Genomic DNA, 17,213 nt, shown 5'->3' with positions numbered 1-17,213 from the left:
TGGCAAGTACTCCTACCTTTTGCTGTGACAAATCAGACCCACAGGAATATGTTGAAGGACTCGAAAATAACTTCCCATTGCAGTCAAGCAAATATCACAACATGTGCATTATATCTTTCAGTAACAAAATACTGGCTTTTATACTCTATGAATTCCTCTGACTTTCTCAGAAGAATCTTGCAGATAGCTGTTTAGGGAAAGTGTTTGCCTCTAAAGAGATGGAAATATCCAGATATCGGCAGGGGCAGGGCACGAGAACATCCCAGCTGAAAATACAGAGGCAGTTATCAGTACTGTACAGCTTGAACAACAAGAAAAGCTGGATACTGGCAGCTACATATTGAAAGCAAATCCTCCATCACATGTGTTGAAAATCAAACCACTTACACAGTGCTGGATCTGTGGAGAAGGTTATGACTTCAGACATGATAGCACGGGTTCAAGAGCATTTTGCCATGCATGGTTTTCTAAATATTCTCATTATTTAGAATATTCTGTTGTTTTGAAAGGACCTGAGTCCTGGCAATGTTGAATTTTATTTCCCCAGCCAGGGCACAGGGCACATACATTACCTAAGCTTGCACCAATATGCACAGGCAGTCTTCGTCTACTGCTCTCATCCCGTAGGCTTGATATCACTGTATATAATCTGTACCGTCTAAGAGCTAGCCTACACTTCTGCTTGTTCACACCTAGAAAGCACAGACTCGAGAGGTGTTCCACTTGTCCTGTGCGTTTTCTGTTTGCCTCACTGCTTTCTTCCAGGAAACCCCATTTTTACTTCTGAATCTGAGCAAACGTCGATCCACGGAAAACTTAATTGACATTTGTGCTGATTTAGCAGTAAAGAGTGGGTTTCTTCAGGGGGCACAATTAAAGCCATAATAAAAATTTTCTGTGGGAGCATCCAAAGATGTCATCTAATGTATACAGCACAACAATGTTATATGAAACAACAGTAATTTAAAAACACAACAGTATCTGTGTGCCTGCAGAAAAAGTACTCAAGCATTGACTTGCAACTCAAGATATTAGCAGCATCAAGCAATAGTAAGGCCAGACGACTTTTGTAGCAGCTATCGTGTATGCTGTAGACGTTGACTTTTGTCATTTGTGTTATAATTGTATGCAAATATTATTTGATGCAAGAGCCAGTCACCCAAGCGCTGCAATCTGTGAAGTAGTCTATGTGCTGCCATTTCCATTCCATATAACAGTGGGATGGAAATAACGGGATAACACAGGGAACCTCGTGGTGAGACCTTTAGCATGATAAAAGGAAAGTCCACAATCCGCCATTGTTTCCCATTGCTTCTCTTCAGTATTGTGTAATGGTGCATGTGTAGAGTTTGGCCATATAAAGACTGAAAATGGTAAAGTCAACAGTGCCTAGTCAGAACTCATAGACGTTCCTCACCCTTTGGAAATATTTATGCAAACGACCCCCATGTGCTCAGCAGGGGTCAATCCAGAGCTCCCCCAACTCCCACTGGACACTTTGACAGGTCAAATGAGGATCCCAGACCAGCATAACTTGACCTGTGGGCTGTCAGATCCCCACTGCTGCTGTGGAGAATTTTTATTGGCATTTTCTTCCCTTCCTCTGGTTCTTACCTGTGAGGTAGGTCAGGCAGAGAGCTGCTGACTAACCCTACGTCCCCTGTGAGCAGGGCTTTTTTCAGCTGGAACTCAGTTCTGGCACCTCTCAGGTGGGTGCTATTATCATTTTAAGAGAACAAGGGAGGTGTTCATGGCGACTTCGGCACTTCTTTTCCTAGAAAAATAGCCCTGCCTGTGATCTTAGTGCCTGCGAGTGGGGGTCTGAACTAGGGCCTTGTAGCTTCTAATCTTCTAACCATCTCCACATTAGTTCACTCTTACCTCTGCTGTAATACCATGGCTGGAGAGAGTAGCACCAAACAAGGAGGACACCTGAAATGATTTATAATATTAACTAAGCGCAAACAGAATAAACAGTGCATTTCAACCATGTTTTTAACTTGGGAAGAAGAAAACATATTCTTTAGTCGACTATTCCCACCCTGAAGAAGAATGTTTTAAAATGCATTTAAACTTATATAATGAGAACACTAATTGGAACCTCCTCCTCTTATGTAGATAAGCTTTAAAAGCCTTTTGCATAGAAAGGAAGGTGTGGTGAGTCCAGGCTAGGAGCGTTTTTATCTTGTCTTGAATAGGATTTGTACAGTTCCACCAGCTCTGGCATCTTTACAAAGAGAAATATAATACAAACATATCACATGGCAGCGCCATGAAGGGGAAAAAAGAATTTGGCAGGGTGGTGGCGGCACAGGAGAGGCAAAGTATATCTCTAGGTGCAGGAGATGTGTCCCACACTTTAAAATCTCTGAAAGAAAAACACTAGCATGTGTAATGGTGATTGGCAATTGGCGGGGGGGGGGAGTGTCTTGTTTGGGGTGTGTGTGACCCCCCCCCCCGCTCACAATGGTATTTTAAACACACAGCTGGGCAGTATTTAAAAATGAGAAAGGGTGTGTGGAGCAGGGTAGTTGCCTTTTAATCTAGCAAATTATGGATTCTCCAAACATACACTACGCGGGGGTAAATGAATGCCGATGCTATAGTCTAAATGACCTGACTTTAGTTCTTAAATGCGGAGCTGGAAAACAGGTCACTCATGCCTGTGGGTAAGTTAAAAACCCTTCTGTTATCACACACATAACAATCTTAGTTTTCAGCGTGTCTGTGAAAAACAAAGTGACATGTTACACTTGCATTCCTTCAAATACAGCTTGCCTGTATTAGGTTTTTTTTTTTAACCCTTCCTTGTTGCTGCTTCAAGGAGTCTTCCCTCCCTCTTCAGAGACAGGTGTGTCACTTTGCTATGCGGAGCATAAATTATAAAGCTAACCCAGCAAAAGACGGAATGATCCAGCTGGGAGTTGGTGTGACTGACTCCCAACTGCTGAGGCAAGGGGAACGGGGCACAGGAACAACTCTGCAAGGGACAGTGGCTTCCTCCTGGGATCTAGTCACTCCCAGTTCCGACGTGTCCAAGCCTAGTTCTATCAGTCGTAAAAAGTTTATCCTGTTGATAGGACCTGATTTTCACGTGAGGCGCTGATCCATCTCTCCCTTAGCCCAGCCTTTAATCTGCTTCACTGTGTAGAGTTTACAGAAAACTGAAGGTTCAAAGAGTAGCTCTGGGCTGCTTGTAAACCGGCTTTCAAACTGGTGTGCACTGCAAAACAGAGCAGGATTTCGCTCCTGCTCAGCCCTGCTGCTCCAGCTGCATGTGTCATTTCCCGGCAGGGCAACTGGCATGCAGCCAACACAGAATGGAGCCCTGCCTCCTCGCCGCCCCAGCGGAGCGATGCCAGCTGATTGGCAAGTGGGCATGGTTTTATAATAAATGGCCTTGCATGCCAAATTGTGCCATGGGCCAGAGCTCCTCCTGTAAACTGCCCCTCATTTCTTTCTATACTTATGCAGAGCCACTGTGGTGCAGTGGTTTAGAGTGTTAACACTAGGACCTGGGATAACAAGGCTCAAATCCCCACATACCCATGAAGCTCACTGGGTAACTTTGGCCCCATCATTGGATCTGATGATGTGGGTTTCAGTGTAAACAAGCCGATGCTATATAAGAGGTATATTTTAAAGACTCTGGTCACTCTGATGGTTTTTAATGAGTGTAGTTACTCCTCTGGGATTGTGTAACATTGCATGACTTAAAAAACTTGACATCAGCACAATACTATTTATGTGAAAAAGGCATTCTCGTTAAATGGGGGCCAGGGGAGAGGCTGATTTTCACCTTATCACCATCTGCCTGACAACCTTAATCCTTCTATGTTGATAGTATGGTATGATCTGGTCCTGCCCACACTTTTCCCTGAGTAGGAGATGGGAGAGGATCAGTACTGCGAGGAATCTCATATCTGAATCATTTATTCAAGTTGCTAGGATGTTCCGAAGCAGGGAATATTTGGTGGGGAGGGATCCGTATGAGCAGCTATAGTAGGTTAGCAAATACTCTGGGTGTAGACATGAATCTAGGACAGCAAACAAAGGTTTTGTTGCTAAACCTGTTTGTCTTTTGTAATAGCTTCTGCCTGGCACATTTCAGTGCTCTGGGCTCACACAAGTGCGTCTCGCAGAGGCCATTAACTCTCTGCTCATTCCTGCCCTCCTGTCATAGGTTCTGCGGGAGTTCTTCCCGTATCGCCACATCTGATATGTAGATTGCACCAGCTAGATAGACCTGCCAGCACCTGTTCTTCCTGCAATCACTAAATGATGACAAATTCTGCATCCAACTTACGGAATATTGTTAAAGAAGGCAAGCAGGACCAGCAACAAAATGTTGCAGTGTGGCGTGATCCTGTTCAGGATTCCCATCAGCCCCTTTTCAGGACATGCTATTCTGTTCCCCCTCTAGCTCAGTCCTCACTGGGCTAACTGGAATATCCACCCCCCCACCCCTCGTTTTGTGTGTGCTATAAACCTTGGGCTTTCCAGAAACTTGCTGATAGCTCTCTAGTATGCTGTTTTGGCTGACCAGAGTTCATAGGATGAATTTGCTTTTAGCATATAACAGTGATTCTCAAACTTTTTTCTCTGGGTCACACTTGCAGAATAAAAATTTCCTTGTGCGACACCAATTTTTTTTATTGGTAAGACATACATTGGAAAACAAAAAGCAAACTCCTAGCAGTGCTTGATTTTTAACATAGGACCTGAGGTGCCTTGTGTCCTCAAATTATTTACCTTGTGGAACAAAAGCAAGCCTTTGGACTGCACCGGAAAACATCATTCAGCCTGGACACAGATCCAGCTTCAAGGGCCTTCTGGCGGTTCCCTCACTGTGAGAAGTGAAGTAACAGGGAACCTGGCAGAGGGCCTTCATGGTAGTGGCACCCACCCTGTGGAATACCCTGCTATCAGATGTCAAGGAAATAAACATCTATCTGACTTTTAGAAGACATCTGAAGGCAGCTCTGTAAAGCGAGGTTTTTAATGTTTTAAATATTTTGTTGAATGCCACCCAGAGTGGCTGGGGCAACCCAGTTGGATAGGCTGCATATAAATATTAAAACTATTATTAAAAGTTATTATAACATATAATTGGAGTGCCATAATCCAGTCTACTTCCTCTGGCTAAAACCCTGTAAAAACCGTGTTTGGAAGTAAGTGAAATTTCCATTTTCAAAGGCATCTCCAGAAGTGTTGAGGGTAATCCAAAAATCTACTTATTGAAAGACAGTGGAAGTGGGCATCTCAGTGTCTTGAAATAAGAAGGTGTAGTGGAAGCCAAGTTTTTTTTAAAAAAACATACTAATCAATTTCCTGGAGATGACAGGTTCTGCCAGACTGACAGTTTTGTGTGGGCATATTTTGCAATATGTTCTTAACACTGTATAGTGCATTAGGTTTATCCTGGACTGTCCACACTCCATGCTGCATTTTAGTTGCTCTGCAGTGCTTCCTTAGCTTCCTCAGCTGCCAGAAGGGAGGAGACATAAGGAAACTTTCCATGGCTTATGGCTTCCTTTTATAAATGTGGTGAAGAATCAGAGTTTAGATATTGATCTTTATTATATTCATTTTATATGGAATGACCAGTTGAGATAATTTCCCTTCTGTTTTCATGATGCACCTCCCTTTGCTGTTGCCTTTTTCTTCTCTAATTTATATTTTGGTTTCATGATTTCCAGAAGTGAATAGCTCAAGCTAATAAATGGCTGTGGAAACTTTGTGTATCACATTCTATAGTTGTAGTATTTATTATTCTTGGTTTTGAGATCCTCTCTGTATAAGTCTTCTCAGAAGGAAGCCCCACCAGGGCTTACTCCCAGGTAAATTGCTGCAACTCAGCAAGACAACCTTTGAACAATTTTCCTCACTGCTATTCCCTCCTGCTAGGTTCCCTCTTAGACTCTGGCCCCAAAGTCCTGCACTGGGTCTCCACACTGACCCTGCAAGCTCACTTCACCCATCCACAAGTCTAAAACCTCTGCCAGAATAGCTTCAAGTTCTCTTTTCAATTTATTATGTTGGCTTTGCCTCACACACTGAGTTTTCCCACAACTACACCAATATGTCTTCACACCCAGGATAAGGTAATCATTCCCAGATTTACCTTTCCCCTCCCCGTGTATTCATCCCACCACTGCCACCAATTCTGGGGCGTTTGTGCAGAGCCCCCGGTTGTTTCATGGACTATTGACCTGTACACCACTACTTTATTCTCCCGCTGCCACCAATTTTGTGGGGGGAAACCAGGGTTCCCCAGTGAAGTATTGAGTCTCAGTCAGGTAGAGTTAACAATGAAGATTAAAGTTTATTTCAAATACAAACAAGTTTTAAAATATATTCGAAACGCTGTCACTCTATTCTCTCTGTCTTGTCCCTGTCTCTAACTCACTCTGACTCCTCTATCTCCCGCCCCCCCAATAAAAAGAACCAACCGAACTAACTGTCAAAACCTCTGGGCTGCGCCTCAAAATCAGGTAGGCTCCTCTGGGCTTTCTTATTGGTCAACCTATTAATCCTTTCTCTCCCCCAATACAAACATATCCCCAAAGAATGGGCAAACGCCACAGTATGCATAAGATTATACTGTTACTCTACTCTGGGATCCAAATAACTGCATAGCTGGTTCAGTGTGCCCAAGGGGACATTGGGCTCATGTTTCTCAGGTAGAAGCCCCTCACCCCCATGCTAGATGGCAAATTGCTTTTGAAAAAAAGGAGAATTGGAAATGCCAGTTCCTGAAGTACATGTTGAAGCATGGGAGCCTGTTGTTCAGATGAGGTGGGCAGAGGGCGTTGGGGTTGGAACTCTTTCATTGCCCTGGCTTTGTATGTAAATATAAACCATGGTTTACTAAGCTATAGTTCGATAAACCATGGCTCAGTGTTATGTGTGTACCCTGTCCAGTGTCTTAGCTATGGTGTGTTAGCAAAAACAAGCCATGGTTTGTTATTGCCTTACTGACCATAACTACGACATTACACATGAACCTGGGCACTTCCTTGACTATAGTTTGCTTGCTTGCCTATATACCGGTAAATGCTCTGCCAAGCAACAGAGTTGCATTATTATTCCTTTTTTAAAGAATAAATCTTGCTCTTCCTCCCAAGGGAGCCCCAAAATGAAGCTCCTTGCATCATTTTGTGGCTCATGCTGGTACTTCTCCCAAAGATGAGATCACTCCTAATTCTGCCTTGCAATTGCTGCCTTGTCCCACACAGTCATTGTCTTTAATGCTGATGTGCTGCAAAGGAGATGGAAAGGGACCTCTCAGCCCTCTGAATACTCTATCATCCCTAAAAGCATTTTTAATGCTTGAGACTATTTCCTTGTATGCAAAACAACCAAACACCCCCCACCCTTTTGCGTAGGTTGTGCATGCCTCTCCCCATTTGCTAACTAGCATCTATTATTGTTCAAGGTTCCGGAAAGCAATTCTTGCAGTCTGTTGTTGACACAACAGTCATGTCGCAATCCATGCAGTGAATTACATTCACCCCTCCTAATCTCTGCCAATTTCTCCCTCATTGTCTTATCCCCCTCCATCCTCACCCCAAGAGTTTAGCCGCCCCCCCATGATGCTAACCTTGCTGCTTGTGTCCACATTCTCCCTGAGCTACAGTTGAGGCATGATCAAGTCTTGGCAAGGGTGTGTGTTTGTATGCGCAGCTTAGTGGAGAATGGGGGTAGGTTCTAGTGTGTCCACATTACCATTCACTGTGGCTCCACTGCTGTTTTTCCCCCAAGCCCATTTACACACAACATTGGCAGCGATCCGTTTCTATCCTGTGGTTTCTTGAGAAATGCTGGTGTTTGATGCATCTTCCCTTTAACCAGTTTCCATCCAATTAGAAAACGTTAAGTCACACTCGCTTCTTGGTAAGGCTGAGGTGTGAACATTTAAGACAGCTGTTGCACATGCTCAGATGGCAGCTTCATGACTGGGAGTTGGACAGTTGCAGGAGCATGGTAGCGAAACAGATAGACAAGACATGGAAATACAACCTAAAACATAGCGGGGCAGAATGACTTCACTGTGTTTCAGCCATTAATATTGTTACAGCAGTTGGGTGCCACCCCCACTCTCTCCCGAGCCATAGCAAGATTCCAGGGGGGTTCCAGGCACTTGCCCAGTCTCTGTGCTCCTTTGGAGAATTGAAGACGCAGTAGAGCAGCCATAGGCAAACTAGGCCCCCCAGATGTTTTGAGACTACAATTCCCATCATCCCTAACCACTGGTCCTGCTAGCTAGGGATGATGGGAATTGTAGTCCCAAAACATCTGGAGGGCCAAGTTTGCCTATGCCTGTGGTAGAGATTGTCATAGCTTTAAGAAATAAGGTTTATTTACACATTTACACCTTCAGTCGGCCTGGAGGGTGTGTGTGTGTCCAGATCTTATAGCAAGGTCATTTCAACAGGGGCTTGTTCCCCACTGGAGTCAAAGTGAAGGATGCATAGATTGTTGTGAAATACATAATGATTTGTGCGTGAAAGGCATGTTTTGTCACCTCCAAAGCTGGGAGACACCGTGAACCAGAAGCTCAAAACGTTTGCTCTTGATCTCCTTTTGTGCTCCACTGTTGACTTACTCTGTGGTCATCGGGGGTTTGCTCTGCTCCTCCTCTGTCTATCGGCTTCCCTCCCTCCACCCCTCCCTTGCTGCTTTCCCTCCTAGCCAGAGTGAAGAGATGCAATTTTTTTGTTTCCCTGGGCCTGCACCCTTGGCAGGGTGGGCAACTCCTAAGTACACCCTGAATACTAGAAAAAGTGAGATAGCGCAAGACAGATTTAGGCTAACAGCATACTCTTCTGCCTGAGAAGTTGAATGATGAAAGAAGTGTGCAAAACAACACAGGAGGGACAGCACCAGGCTGTGGTTTTTACATGCAAGGTTGTCAGTGCCATCTGAGGACAAACAGTAATAGGATGGGAGAGCACAAGTATAGTTGTGTGTGGTGGAAACAGAAGCAAAACCGTCTGATGCGTGTGTGCAAACACCAGGGGGAAGTGTCACGTTCAAACTGGCAAAGAACATGAGAAAAGTGTGCAAGGGGAGAGAGGAATATTTGCATATGAGGGAAGCATGCATGGGCATGCCTTAACGTAATTGGAGATCCAAGACAGCTTAACATTAAAAAGGGGCGGAGGGGGGGAAAATAAAGCAGATTAAATTTCCGGAAACCGGGTGGCAGAAAGAAAGTGTTAATGGGCTACTGACTCACTGTAAAGAATGTTGAAATCCACAGAAGAATTCTGAGCAGGTTTCTCCACACCCCTCTCTTGCAGCTGGACAAATGCAAGGAGGACATCCCATCATGCCTGACCCATATAGCAATGCTGACTGGAATTAATGCGAGTCCAATAATATATTGTGAGCCACAGGTTCCTCATTCCCACCCTAAACAGCTATGGGCTTGTGTGTGTTCGCCGCTCTTTGCATTTCCATTTAATCTGCCTGGTCCAAATGATGTTTCCCTCAAACAACGCCATCTCATACTTGTAAATTCAGGTTTACCCGATATGGGAATAATTTGGTAAATTGAGGAAAACAAGGCTCCAAATTGCTCCACTCAGGGTAGGAAGTAATTGGTTTTGCTGTTCTGCATGGTGGGTGGATCAGTCACCCCTTTCTGCTACTTCCCTTTCCATGCTGACAACTTCCCCCTCTCCCTGCTGTGGTTGTAACTATTTCTGGTGTCTTCCTGAGCACAGAGCCACCCCTCCACCTTCGGATCCCTCAGATTTGCAAGAACCAGAACACTGAACAAGAAAACCATGTTAAAATTTCTATACCAAATATATTGGGTAGCATCCAAAAAGTGTGCTCTCAGAATTTACAATTGCTTTCATCTCTTTTTCAGTCCCCCAGTAGCTGCTCAAAATTCACAGTTGCCTGAATGTGCTTTTGCACATTTGTAGAGCTGAGATTTTTTTTAAAAAATAAAAATATAAACAAGGGGGGGTGTATGCAGCTATCTGTGCTTCTCAGTTGGCACTTAATTAGCATTATTGAATCAGCAAATTAGAAGGCAGGGATACACTCACTGGTATGAGCAGGAAAGACCAAAATCGCTCCTTACATAAAAATTCTAATGTGTGCAGATGTGGATTACTCTGCTTAATTCGAGTGGGGGAAATGTGGATTAACAGCTAAATAATGCCCAAATGTGGACAAGCCGTAAATTTGAGCTATGGTCAACACAGGCAGATGAAAATTATGATGTGGATAAAGAATTTACTACCATAGTGGTAGGTGTAGACTTAAAAAAAAAATGGTGAGATGTAGCATCCAGAATATAGATAGATGTCAACTGTCCAGGGAGGAAAAAACTTAGGAACAACTTGATTTGTAGAAACCAGTAGCATGGAGATAAAAAAGTAGCCCTATTTAGATTATCAATGTTTAGAGTGGTGGTGCTGACAGTGGGGAAGCTGGGGTTACGACCTTGTCTGTCCTTGCCGTTGACTTCTAGATGCTCAACTGATTTTCTGTACAGAATTGCTGCATGAACAGCACATCAGATCTGTGCAATGTGCAGATCTGGTCGTCGGGGCAATGCAAACAGATCCTCTCTATGTGCATTTGTTGGTCATCTAAATGGGAAGAATAATACCAAGCTAACACAAGCACATCCAAGTTGCTATTAAAGGCTCAGCTGCAAGAACCACCCGAAAAGCTATCCACCCTACATCTAAAGCATACCCACAGCATAAGGAGAAGTAATCCCATGAACCTCTTTGAAGATGTGAAATTACTGGGTTAAAAGTCTCAGCCTCATTCATTGTACGAAGCAGCACACAGAAGCTAATAAATAGCAAACAGTGATTCCCATTCCTCCCAACATCAAACAGAATAATGTGACTATGGTGGTAATTGTGGGGTTTGATATGAGCAGGAATAGTAGGAAGGAAAATTCATTTGAGGGGTCAAAGGAAGAACCTTAACAAGATTTTAATTTTTAAGCTCTTAAGGCAGCCTGAGCCTTTGCCAATTTGCTTCCCTCCAACTATTCTGATCTCCAACTTCCATCAGTCCCAAGCAATCCCCAACTCATGGGAATTGTAGATCAAAACAGCTGGAGGACACCACGGGGTTAGGGAAGGCTGAGTTAAGGGGATATTCTGCACATGGTAAAACACAAAAGCTTTGGGTGAAATACTGACTGTTACAACATCTCAGAACTTTAGATCACAGTAGAAAAGAACTAGGCTGATAAAAGGTTTGGGAGGTTGCTTTTTTAAAGACAACAACCACAAGGACAAAACCTACATGACAGTTTCAGGCCCTACTGGTCACATACTAAGATGCTAACAGTAATGGCCTACCATTGCGATCATGAAAAGAACAAAATAATTTCCTAGATGTAGCCGAGACGTTGCAGCAGTTTGTGAATTATGTTTCCTAAACCTGGTTGCCAACTAACCACAAAGACCTGCTTCTGTGCCTTTAACCATGGCCTGATTTGCAGAAATCAGTGGCGGTTGAAGCTTTTCACAACCGTGGAGCTAAACATTAGTTCCTTTATATTTGCAAAATCTCCATACTGCACTTCATTGCTCATGATGATCTCAGGGCAGTTTCCAACACCAGAAATTATGCTCAACCTAGAAGAACAATAGAGTGAAATACCTGGACTAATGGTTAACAAAATGCAGGGGGCAGGGGAACCTTAAAAGCATTGGAGAGTGTGAAGTAATTCCCCTCAAGGCGGAAGACATTTTTGGTGGCTAACAGAAGCCCATCTGAGTTGCTGCCATCTGTGTCTCCAGGGGCTCCACGACAAGGGAGGGGGGCTTCTCCTGGGTCACTGGTCAGTGGGCCAAAGAGCTCCCCGGCCCACCCTGAGGGTCCAAGATGGCTGGTATGGGAGCAGGTGTTCTGAAAAATATGCAGTATCACTTGCTAATGTCTGTGGAGCAAACCTCTGTTGCAGCGATAGCTAGAATATTTCTGCTTTCAGTTCTGCAATGTAATGCAAATACTATATAAATAGAGATGTAGACATCTGGGCTCACCAGAGTTTCTGTTCAAAGTACACACTCTGTGTTGGTCCAGTTTCAGTTCCCCAGGGCTGGCTTAGGTCGAATTACTTGGGGTGGGCAGAATAGTCCTGGTTCCCCTCTCTTTTGTGATCACCAACTTGGCTATACTGCATTTAGAACTGGCGTAGGCAACATGGTGCTCCCCAGATTTTGTCAGACTACGATCCCATCCTGCAAATTGAGCACTGATCATTGGGTCAGGCTGTAGTAAGTGTCATATCTAATAAGGCTATAACTATGCACAGATATGTCCCAAGTGATTTGAAGTGATTGCAACAAGATGGCCACATTTACCACAGTGTGAACAATCTGGTGTGACTGTTGTCAGCTATGAGGAGGATACAGCATTCATTAGAAGACAAGGCTATCGACGGCTGCTAGCCTTGTTGGCTGTTTTCTGTCTCCACACTTGGAGGCAGCAGTGCTTCTGAATACTGTTTTCTGGAAACTGAAGGAGGACAGAGGCCTCTTGTGCTCTGGTTCTGCTGGTAGCCTTCCCATAGGTGTCTGGCTGGCCTCCGTGAGAACATGATGCTGGGCTAGGCCTGACCCAACAGGCTGCTCGTAACATGGTTTTCATGTGCTACAATTTTGCATTAAATATTGAAATTGTTTATTCCTGGCACGTAGAGGATACGATGGCTTCAATGGCAGGACTGTCCATTTTTGTTAAACTGGCCTTGCTCCAGCAGTGATAAGAAAAGCATGGTTTTCTATGAAAAGGAAATACAGTATTTCCAGTGCAGAAGCTGAGATGAAAGCATGAAAATAAACTTGTGGACTTAGGTCCAAAACAGTGAAAAATCCAAAATATATTATTTGTGTGTGTGGTTTTAACGATCATAAGGTTATATAGATAACCGTGTTTACAGAACTTCTGTGCTTTTCTGACTTTATCATGCTTGATGCCAAATATCACTGTTGTTCCCATTTTACAGATGGGCATTTGTGGTAGCAGTATTTCTCCAAGGCTGCTTCCTCTGAGTGGCCGAGCTAGTGGGCAGGTCCTCAGCTCAGCTTACTTATCTTTCAAAATCAAATAGAGATGGCTTAAATAGAAGGTAGAATCCGTCAAAGAGCATTTTTCACTGTGTAGCTGGAAGCTAACCTTTCTGTTCTTCTTTTGGGCAGCTGCTGCAGGCCCCCTGTCTTGGGAGAAAGAGTGTGCAGAGGGTCCGGAAACATGGTGTCGGGACTTCCCCACGGCACTGAAGTGCGGGACTTTGGACCACTGTCATGGGACTTTGGCGATCAACACCCCTGTGGTGAGTCCATGTGACGTATGCACTCCCTGCCCACCTCCAACATTCATGTCCTTCAATGCAAGGGTTAATCTGAGCAGGGGATCACAGGATTCATCCAGGAACCAAGCAGTGTGAACGAATAACAAAAATGAAGTGCTCTGTGTGTCCCCGTGTCAGTTTCAGTTTATTGGTTAATTTTTCTAGTAGGGCTGTTTCCCATACTATTTGGTACCATTGGTCCATGCTTACTCCTGACAGGTCTCCCCAGTGTCTGGTTAGGGTGTTTCTGGCTGCTGAAAGTAGGTGGGTTATGAGTTCTTTGTGGTGTAAATGGGCATTGTTGTCTTGAAAGATGTTTAGTCTCAACAAATGAAACGGATTTGTAAAAATGTTGCATGGAAAAAATATGAGAGATGTTACACTTACTTCTGTAAAACAAGAAAATCTTTAATAAAAAATAAAAACAAATTAAAAAATGAAGTGCTCTGAACAAGCACAGAGAACTCTTTACCTGCCACTGAGTAATGAGGTTGCCCCCTGACCAGAAAGAAAGCACGGCAGTGGCTACAAAAGAAATAAACAAGCCCTCTTAGCTTTCCTCCCTATTTAGTTGTTTTAGATGAATAAGCTTTTCTGCAGGCTTCTGCCCTCAGACACGTTCAAAACCACTTGCCTCCACTCCTGTGGCCTCCAGCCCAGCTCCAACACACGTTCCTGTATTATGGGCTACAAACCTGCTTCTCTTCTAAATGAAAGGTGACATTCTTAGGGTTCCAGATGCTGCATTGCATTGCGATTGCAGAATACCAACCAGCTAGCCCCTTAAACACAGTGTCTAAAAACAAAACAAAACTGAAACGACTATGAAAACCATATTAGGTTCCCCCCCAACTTTCTTTTTTGAGTGGAAATGGAAAGGCCAGTTTAACGGAGGATTTCTAGACGGCACCAGCTGCTCAGTCAGCTGGCCTTGCTCCACTTCCTTTCTTTCACCAGGAGAACTGAGGCCAGAACTGCCATGTTACATTAAAGACATTTCCACCGCCATAAACAGCAGCCACCCTGCTCTTAACACACATGCCAACTGACTCAATTACCTGTGTCCTGGATTGTATATTTCTACTCTGCCCTTTTTGCCTGCACCAGCCACTGCATAATGTACGGCATAGGCAAATGCGCAACGCCTTTGTGTCAGGAAAGGGGCAAGCTGTATGAGTGCAGACTGGAGAAGTGCTTGGTGGGGCTTCAACTAGGGCCACACTTTAAAGTGTGGTTCTGTCCTCGGAGTGCTAGCTTGGCCCTGCAACTGTGGGTGTCTGGGGCCGTGGGTGCCATGAAGTGCGCATGGCCCTGGCACTGAAATTTGTGGGTGCCCGGCCTCTTCATGGGGAAATTTGTGGGTGCTCGGGTACCCAGGGTCCCAGGGAATTGGCACCTATGCCTCAAACCCCTATTTAGCTGCACCATACAGCTCAGGCTGAAAGCGCATGTGTTGCCTGTATAAGTGTCTAGGTACATTCCCTTGCATGCACCTTTGGGTGAGTGGCCACATAGCTGCTGTCAGACAGAGCAGGCTGGGCAAGGTAAAGCAATGGTCTGCCTTGATTTAGATCCTGAACCAGCCGTATAGAAAGAGGTCATCTCAAATTGAAGTCCTGCTGATTTCAGTGGGAATGAAGTGCAACTGACCTAGGTTGTGTACACACCATACATGCAAAACACACAAACACCTGGGAATTATAGTTGGTTCGGGGACGGGGGTGGTGCTGTGGTCTAAACCACTGTGTCTCTCAGGCTTGCAGATCGGAAGGTCAGCAGTTTGAATCCCCGTGACGGGGTGAGCTCCCGTTGCTCGGTCCTGCCCACCTAGCAGTTTGAAAGCACATCAAAGTGCAAGTAGATAAATAGGTACCGCTCTGGCGGGAAGGTAAACTGTGTTTCCGTGAACTGCTATGGTTTCGCCAGAAGCAGCTTAGTCATGCTGACCACATGACCCGGAAAAACTGTCTGCGGACAAACACCAGCTCCCTCGGCCTATAGAGTGAGATGAGGGCGCAACCCCAAGTCGTCCGCAACTGGACCTAATGGTCAGGGATACCTTTACCTTTTTATAGTTGGTTCAGGGTGCTGGGAATTGTAGATATGCAAGGACTAAACTAATCTCATGGATTTCATGTCCTTCAAATATATGGCAAGGAATTCAAATTCAGTGTTGTGCTCTTCCGATGGTTTCTGTGGGACAATCCCTCCCCACTGTGGGCAACTCTGGGGTTCTCCTGACCCCCTAGAGCCGATTCGGGGCAGGACGGGGGAAGCCTCATGCTGCACTAGTTGGTGCTCTTGAGCTGGATTCTGCCAATGGAATTGGGATACTTAATAATAATAATAATATTTTTTACTATTTCTTTCTTCTCTTTCTCAGAAAAGTCTCAAGTGTGGTATGTGCAAGCTCGTTACAGTAATGATGGCGAAGATCATGCAAGACAATTCCACGGATGTAAGTATTCCGGAGAGGATTCTAGGATTTCCATCCTTCATTTGGTGAACAACTGAGAACACAGAATTATCTCCCCCCCCCCCCCGCTCTGCCACAAATAGCCTGGTCTGTTATGCCTTTGACTAATTCTCAAAAATCAGTAAGTGTGGAGAGACACATTATTGTCTATCATTGCCTTCCAATAATAATCCCTGGAGGTGGGGGATGGCTCAGATGTTGGCAACCCTAGGCATAAACTGAAAGTATTTTAGATGTGTTGCAATTTCTGTTTGACTGTATGAGCCCATAATGTCATAATGTATCATTATTATTCTTCTTGTTTTTGTTACTATTAATTGTTAGTTGCTTGTTACCCAGAGCTCTCCAAGCAGTTTACAGCATTGTTAAAAAAATATAAAAAAATATTACACCATAAAAACAAAACAAAAGCAACCCACATATGATCACAGGAAGCGTTGGTTATCACCTCAGTCTATTGAAATCCAAGGTAGAAAAGTAAGTCTGCATCTGCCACCAAAGATGTGTCAACAAAGGTTAACATGTGTCTCTCTCAGGGGAGCGCATTCCACAGAATGGGGGCCACCACTGAAAAGACCCTTCTCTTGTCACCACCCTCCAAGCTTTCCTCAGAGGTGGGGACTTGAAGAAGGGCCTTAGACAAATATCTAAGGGTCCAGGTAGGTTCATACCAGAAGCAGCATTCTGGAAAGATATTAGAGCCCTGAGCCTTGAAGAGCTTTATGGGTCCAAACCAGCATTTTGAATTAAGCTCAGAAACATACAGGCAGGCCACATAGCTGAAACAAAATTTGCGTCTTATTATCTGTTGCTCTCAAACCTGTCAACAACTGGGCAGCCGCATTCTGCACTAATTGAAGTTTCTGAACTGTTTTCAAAGGCAGCCCCACCTAAAGAGCATTGCAATAGTTCACGTGGGGGAATAGCATTAAGCGAGGAAAGGCTTGCCTTTTGAATTACCCTGAAATGCCCTTTGAAATCTGAAAGTCAAACTAGCCACGATAGCTCTGCTCTGCTTTTGCAGTCAGAGGCAATAATGCTTCTGCATACCATTTGCTGGAAATAAATTGTATTGTTGTGCTCTGGTCCTCCTTGTGGATTTTCCCACAGGCATCTGCGTAGCCTCTGTGAGAACAGGATGCTGGATAATGTGGGCCATTGGCCTTGTTCAGTAGGCTCTTCTTATATTCTAAAATGCTCTCGACTGAGATAGTACCCTCTCTGTGCTACAGGACTTATGGAGACTTCATTCAAAGTGTGACTCCCCACCCCTTTCCATAAATTTCTGCAGCCCTTCCAGAAAATATTGCAAGTTGGTATAAAACCATCTCATAATGCTCCTCTTTCTTTCTTTCTTTCTTTCTTTCTTTCTTTCTTTCTTTCTTTCTTTCT

The 17,213-nt window shown here is 44.3% G+C and overlaps 1 protein-coding gene across 2 annotated transcripts in view; it reads left to right on the top strand.

Annotated features, from left to right (window-relative positions):
* Positions 1–17,213, top strand: part of LOC309370908 (prosaposin-like) — a 40,737-nt gene that overhangs the window by 8,285 nt on the left and 15,239 nt on the right. For both annotated transcript variants that reach the window (XM_081913153.1, XM_081913152.1), the window contains exons 2-3: positions 13,194–13,327; positions 15,729–15,803. In XM_081913153.1, coding sequence (XP_081769279.1) covers positions 13,194–13,327; positions 15,729–15,803 — 209 coding nt within the window. The remainder of the gene's footprint in view (positions 1–13,193; positions 13,328–15,728; positions 15,804–17,213) is intronic.

Source organism: Podarcis melisellensis (genome assembly GCF_964234715.1).
Source record: "Podarcis melisellensis genome assembly, chromosome: 5".
NCBI classification, from domain to species: domain Eukaryota; kingdom Metazoa; phylum Chordata; class Lepidosauria; order Squamata; family Lacertidae; genus Podarcis; species Podarcis melisellensis.
Note: the sequence above shows the minus strand (reverse complement) of the source record. Positions and strands in the feature narration are given on the sequence as shown.